The sequence below is a fragment of the Mustela nivalis genome, assembly GCF_964662115.1.
Source record: "Mustela nivalis genome assembly, contig: HAP1_SCAFFOLD_1842, whole genome shotgun sequence".
NCBI lineage: Eukaryota > Metazoa > Chordata > Mammalia > Carnivora > Mustelidae > Mustela > Mustela nivalis.
In genome coordinates, this window is record NW_028134822.1 from 43,563 (window position 1) to 50,259 (window position 6,697).

The 6,697-nt window shown below is 41.2% G+C and overlaps 1 protein-coding gene across 1 annotated transcript; it reads left to right on the forward strand.

Moving 5' to 3' along the window:
- Window positions 1-379: 379 nt before the first annotated feature.
- Window positions 380-1,348, forward strand: OR10G6 (olfactory receptor family 10 subfamily G member 6; the record flags this gene model as incomplete). Its single annotated transcript, XM_082750782.1, has 1 exon — window positions 380-1,348. Exon 1 carries the CDS (start codon window positions 413-415, stop codon window positions 1,346-1,348), a length of 936 nt encoding a protein of 311 aa, XP_082606908.1. The 5' UTR covers window positions 380-412.
- Between the last annotated feature and the right edge of the window lie 5,349 nt (window positions 1,349-6,697).

Here is a 6,697-nt window from a genome sequence, read left to right on the forward strand (position 1 = left end):
ATAGATCAGAGATCAAAGTGAAAGAAAACAATGGGATAGCCATTCCTTCAGGGATCAGTTTAGGTTTTATATGACTGTACTTCTTCCTGACATGAAGAACTCTATGTACAGTCTTTCCTTCAGTCTCCTGAATTACATACACATAACCTGTCACATAGGTTTAACCTTGGAAAAAACTCTTGCTCCCTAGAACCCAGCAGAATCCCAAAATCCATGGTGGGTCAGGTGGGTATGGTGAAGGGAGGTTGGGTGTGGGGGTGACAGAATGATTTGGAACAAAAGCTGGAGCACAATCTCTCTCTTTCTGAGACCCTTCTATGTCCATATTTGGGAATGACAGAATATATGCTCCATGCCTAGAGAATTTAATGGCCTTCTGCTACTTTTTCTGGCAGATGTGAACTGCAAGGAAATGCGCAGTGAAAACCAGACTTCTGTGTCTCACTTCATTTTGGTGGGTCTGCACCACCCACCACAGCTAGGGGTGCCACTCTTCTTGGCTTTTCTTGTCATCTATGCCCTCACGGTCTCTGGCAATGGACTCATCATCCTCACCGTCTTGGTGGATACCCGGCTCCACCGCCCCATGTACTGGTTCCTGTGTCACCTCTCCTTCTTGGACATGACCATCTCCTCTGCCATTGTCCCCAAGATGCTGGCTGGCTTTCTCTTGGATAGCAGGATTATCTCTTTTGGAGGTTGTGTAATCCAACTTTTTTCTTTCCATTTCCTGGGCTGTACTGAATGTTTCCTTTACACGTTAATGGCTTATGATCGTTTCCTGGCCATTTGTAAGCCTTTACATTATGCTACCATTATGACCCGCAATGTCTGTAACTTCCTGGCTTTCGGCACCTGGCTGGGAGGCACCCTCCACTCACTTTTCCAAACAAGCTTCATATTCCGGCTGCCTTTCTGTGGTCCCAACCAGGTAGACTACTTCTTCTGTGACATTCCCGCCATGCTGCGTCTAGCCTGTGCTGACACCACCATCAATGAGCTGGTCACCTTTGTGGACATTGGGTTCCTGGCCCTCACCTGCTTTATGCTTATCCTCACTTCCTATGGGTATATAGTGGCTGCCATCCTGCGAATCCAGTCTGTCGATGGGCGTCGCAATGCCTTCTCCACCTGTGCCGCCCACCTGACCGTTGTCATTGTTTACTATGTGCCCTGCACCTTCATTTACCTGCGTCCTGGTTCTCAGGAACCCCTGGATGGAGTGGTTGCTGTCTTCTACACTGTCATCACTCCCTTACTTAACCCCATCATCTACACACTCCGCAACAAAGAGATGAAGGCAGCATTGTGGAGGCTGGGAGGTCGCAAAGATGTGCAGCCTCACTGACTCATGAACCCCAGACATGCAAAAGACACTAAGATTCAGGACACAGAAAACTGGGGAGATTTCAGACAGAAAGGAGAGAAGGATCCACGCAGAGAGTAGAAGACTCCTAGGTGCCGAGATGGAGACTGGAATTTTTCCTGCTTTCAAACATGATTTTTTCATATTTCTACCTTCAAATCCAATGGGAATCAAAGCAACTCAGCAAGGATGGAAGCCTGCAGAAAAGATCCAAGATAAGTAAAAATCCACATAAAAAGTCTGTTTCTCTATGACATCAATCTACATGTTTATTATTGCTTCTAATCCTTGAGCGGATTCCCATATTGCTTTTTAATATGTTACAAATAACCTTCATGCAAAACAGGAAGTTTGACCTTGACCTCAGTTATAGAAAGTGGGTGTTTTTATTCCCATGTAGCTGTGGGAAACTGAAGTCAGGGAAGAGAGTGGCCCTTCCATACTTCCTGTTCTCAGCCTTTTACTTTGACAAAAATGGTAGATGGACTTGAACTTGAGGAGGCAATTCCACCACACTGGGAGGGAGCTGTTCATGGGCACTGCATCACTACCTCACCAGTTCTAGCCTTCTCAGTTTGCACAGGGCTCCACCTTGATAAAGCTGAGGGAGGTATGTCAAGGATAAGCTTTCTTGCTCCACAAACACAGGCTAGATCCCCTGGTGTTCCCATGGATATCAGTGAAACAGATCATAGGAGGTGGTGCAAAGAATGTATACGCTACTACATTCTGGCATTTTCCTACAACTGTTGAGTATGAATGAGGAGCTGGATGGGATGCGGCATGGACCTGGCTGCAAGAGGATGACCTAAGCCTGGTTTTCCTCGTGAGATGTTGCTAGTAGCTCATGAAGACCCTTCACTTCCAGGTTTGGGGACACAGGATGCGAGACACAGTTTCATTGTTTCAAATGTACAGGAGTGAGTAAAACCCAGAAAGGATCACTATATTCTCCAGAATCAATTCTATTTGTTGAAGAGCTATGATAATGGATAAGAACTGGTTTCTCTGGACCAGAAACTTTCAGAAATGGAATGTGTGCCATACAACTCCAAAACTGTGACATTGTTGGCTGTTCTAAGAGAGTTTGTAGTCTTATGAGAAGGACGTGCATTTGTATCTGAGCATAAAGATAAAATATCTGACTGGAAAATGATTAAGAAACAGCTGGTACAATTCAGTGGACCATAAGTACTGCAGTACTTCAGAAAAGGAGCCCGAGAAAGAGCATCAGTTCTAGAATTTGTAAAGCTGACATCATGGGAAGTATTGGATAACATATGGGTTGAAGGTCTTGTAAAATTGAATCAGTCAAAGGAAAGGAGTAGACAAAAGTTTTTATGTGGGGGGGGGGACAAAAATCCCCTCAGGATATTCCTAGGAGAATGTTCTAGAAAAGTCTAATCAACTATTTGAAGAGGAACCCTGGGGCTAGGAAAAGGCAGTTGACAAACTGCTGGGCACCTATACAAAGGACAGTGTCCTGGGCACCTCAACATCTCACAGGCCAGGAGGAGGCAGAACTGCCTCAGTAAGCCACTGGGCCAGAACGGACTGTGGGGAAGTCAGAGGAAAGCAAACAGAAGGGCCTCCTCTCCCATTAAGGTCAATGACATATCATGAATGCTTACATCTAAAACTTAATTTGTTGTTTAAGTTTTAATAGAGAAATAGAAGATACATTTCATCAATTTAAAAAAAGACACCTAAAAAAATAACAAAGAACAAATTTTACTTTAGTCTCCAACCACAGTTAAAAGAGCAGCAGAGCTGAGGGGTAAAGCTAAGTCTGAGTCTAGAGTTTGAACTCTCCACTTGAATGAAATACAGGAAGTAATGCTTTCCATGTAACTTCACCACTAGGAAGGGTGTTTTGTTTTCACGTGTGTTTTGAGGTTATCTAGCCTTGAGAGTGAGAAAAATAAAGCAGAGAGGGAAAGTACAAGCCTGAATGTTTCTCCAGTGTGAAAAATAGTAACTAAGAACATTCTACCGTTTAGAGTTTGGATAATAGTATGCTTTGCCTTCCTTCTAAATTTGACTTCTTGTTTTAAAATTTAAATAACCCTCTGCTTCCTATTTTAAAACTTAAGTACTTGATCCAAATAGCATATTTTATTAAAGAAAGAAGCAAATTGGAAAATTGTGTTAGCTTTCATTTCCCAAATGAACAGCTGATTATCACATTACCCTTATAAATACTTGTCATACACACAGACTTAATGTGCTATCTTCTCAGTATGCTAAATTCTTACATGTCCTTGACCTTCTCTCACAATATCCTTTGTATATATGTATGTGTATATATATATGAATATATATGTAAAATGGGTATGCATTTCTTTTATATATGTGTGCATATATGACACACACACACAAAATACAAATTCCACTAGTATGTTTGTTAGCGCAAACTTTTTGAATAGCTGCATTTTAAAAAACTTTTTAAAGGGCACCTGCATAGCTCAGCGACTGCCTTCAGCTCCGATCATGATCCTAGAGTCCTCGGATGGAGTCCCACATTGGGCTACTTGCTCAGCAGGGAGTCTGCGTCTCCCTCTGACCCTCCCTCCTCATGTCCTCTGTATCTCATTCTCTCTCTCTCTCTCTCAAATAGATAAATAAAATCTTTAAAAAAAAAACTGTTAAATACCCAGTAGAACTACTCTCCCATATTTTCTATTCATGTTAAGATTATTTCTAGCTATTTTCTTATAGTTATTTAAGTGGATTTATAAATAATTTTGTGTGTGTTATATGTATTTTGTGTTGTAGTGTATTATACATTATTTAGAAATGTTTTGATTTATATGTTTTGCTGTCATGATCTAATAGTCATTCCATCTAAGTTATCTTTGTATATATCTATTCAGATCACTTATGTAGTAATTTTTTAATTTTAATATTCAGCAAGAAATCTGATTATGCTTATTTCTAAATTCCTGAAGAACATTTCAATTTACCCCTGTTTTACTTGATCTCTCTAGGAGTGATTTCTTCATTGCAAAATAAATTTAAGCAACATGATCTCTAAGGTTCTATTTCGATATTCAAAAGCTCTATCATTTTTCTACCCCCACTGTTTCCATGAAGTGTTCTTAAAAATTGGTGTATACAGGGAATGTTCTAAACAGACAGACAAGAAAAGAGGAATCATAGAAAAATAGCTAGACTGGCAGCCACCAGCCAGATTTTTTCATATGCCAGAAGTGATAAAATATAGAATGAACAATTTTATAAAAAATTTGCTTCTGTTTCCATTTTTTGCATAGTTTGACTATTTCACTGCATTCAAAGGGCAAAGATAGAACTAACTGATGGTAGTGAGGTATCTTGATTTAAACTGCTTGTAAAGAATATTCTAACATATCTAAACTGTCCAGTAGCGAACTAGGCTTTTCTGTGAAGTAATAATTCTCAGACTGAAAGGGTCATGGAGAAATCTGTGGGTTGAGTAACTGTTTCAGAAAAACAGCTGTGCTGTGCCCCATGTCCCAGGGTCGATGCCTACTGTTAACAGAATGTTCATCATGTATTGTTATTTTAAAGATGTGGAGTTGACATACAGACCATGAGATGAGAAACCGAGCCATCTTGTCAATAAGTGGTGATGGAGGGATGTAAGCTCAAGTGTGTCTACTTCCAAAGTCCATGCTCTTTCTGCAGTGCTGTTTCAAAAAGATGCTTATGGGAAGCACAAAAATCCATAGCACAGGCCTTCCTCCCAGGAGGATGTGTGATACACTGACAGAGAAGAGGGAAGCAGTACCCTAAGCCAGTCTGGGAACAGGGTCCTTAACACAGTACACTGTCAATACCTCTGGAGTTCACACCCCTGAACACCAAGGGACACTTTTAGACAGAGTAGGAAAACTTCCTGGGGGAGAAAGACTAGATCTAATCTCAAATAGTGGTTTAGATTCTTGCTTCTCCAAGTGTAAACCATGGGAGAACAGCGTGGGCATCACGGGGGAGGAGTCAGAAAAGCAGAATCCCGGGCCCTATTCCACACCTGCAGAATGAGAATCTGTATCTAAGATTCTCAGGGGATTCAGATGCACATGAAGCTCTAAGAAGCTTTGCAGATATCATCAAGTAAAAATGAAGGTTGATTCCTTCAACATGAACTAGAGCAGACTGAAGAGAACAAGAGGAAATTGTGATAAATTTAGGAGAGGGTGAAGAAATCTACTTAATAGAGAAGTGTCCTGAATAGGGGAAGGATGGAGGAAAAAAGAATAAATAAACAACAATCTGTCAGATTTTAGATAGTCTTGAGTTGTGAAGTGAAAATGTTATGGAGCCCAGTAAAGAAGTATGGGAGGGTGAGGTGGCTTGCAATTCTAGGGGATCAGTGAGACACACGTGACTGGGATTTGCAGGGGGGAGTGACTCATTCAAGGAGAGAGATGACAATTGAGGAAAGCTTGTAGGAGATCATTTGTCTAATCATCCAGCTGGGATGAAATGAGAATTATAATAAAGGTTGTAAAAATTGAGATGCAGATACAGATAGAGATATTTTTCAGAACTAAAGGCTGAAATGAAAAAGAAAATTCACATGGAACTTTGACTTTGAGCTTGACCCATTGAAGAGGCTGGAAAGAGCGTGTGCAGAAAGACAAGACCTTAAGATTCAGAGAGACAAAATCCATAGACGAGCGTACCATAAACCACAGGAATTGCTCTTCTGATATTTCAGTGAACGCACAATCCCAAGCTTTGCGAGAATCTCTAGAGGCCAGAGAGTAAAATCTCACCCTGGATGTGTAGAGCATGGGACTATTATGTTCCTGCTAAAGAAATAAAATGCAGACTCCAGGCAAGAGTTTACATGAGTTTGATAAACTTATCCATGCCTCCTAGAAATAAGGCTTTACCCATCACCATCTGCAGCTCCAAAAACCACCTAAAAAGCAAGAGAGTAAAAATCTGGAAGAAATCAAGTTTTGCAAGGTCTTCAGTAGGAGTTGCAATTTTTTTTTTTAAGATTTTATTTATCCATTTGACAGACGGAGATCACAAATAGGCAGAGAGGCAGGCAGAGAGAGAGGAGGACGCAGGCTCCCCGCTGAGCAGATGCGGGGTTCCATCCCAAGACCCCAAGATCATGACCTGAGCAGAAGGCAGAGGCTTAACCCACTGAGCCACCCAGGTGCCCCTGGAGTTGCATTTTTCAGGCTCTCTCAGAGATCATGAATTTACTCGGATAGGACAGTTGTGCTTTCGCAACTGGCTGTACCTTGTGTACCAAATGCAATGAGCGATTTCTCTACTGAGGGATTCATACAGTAAAGAAGCAGACAATAGTAAAATTCTGTGACCTTTAAG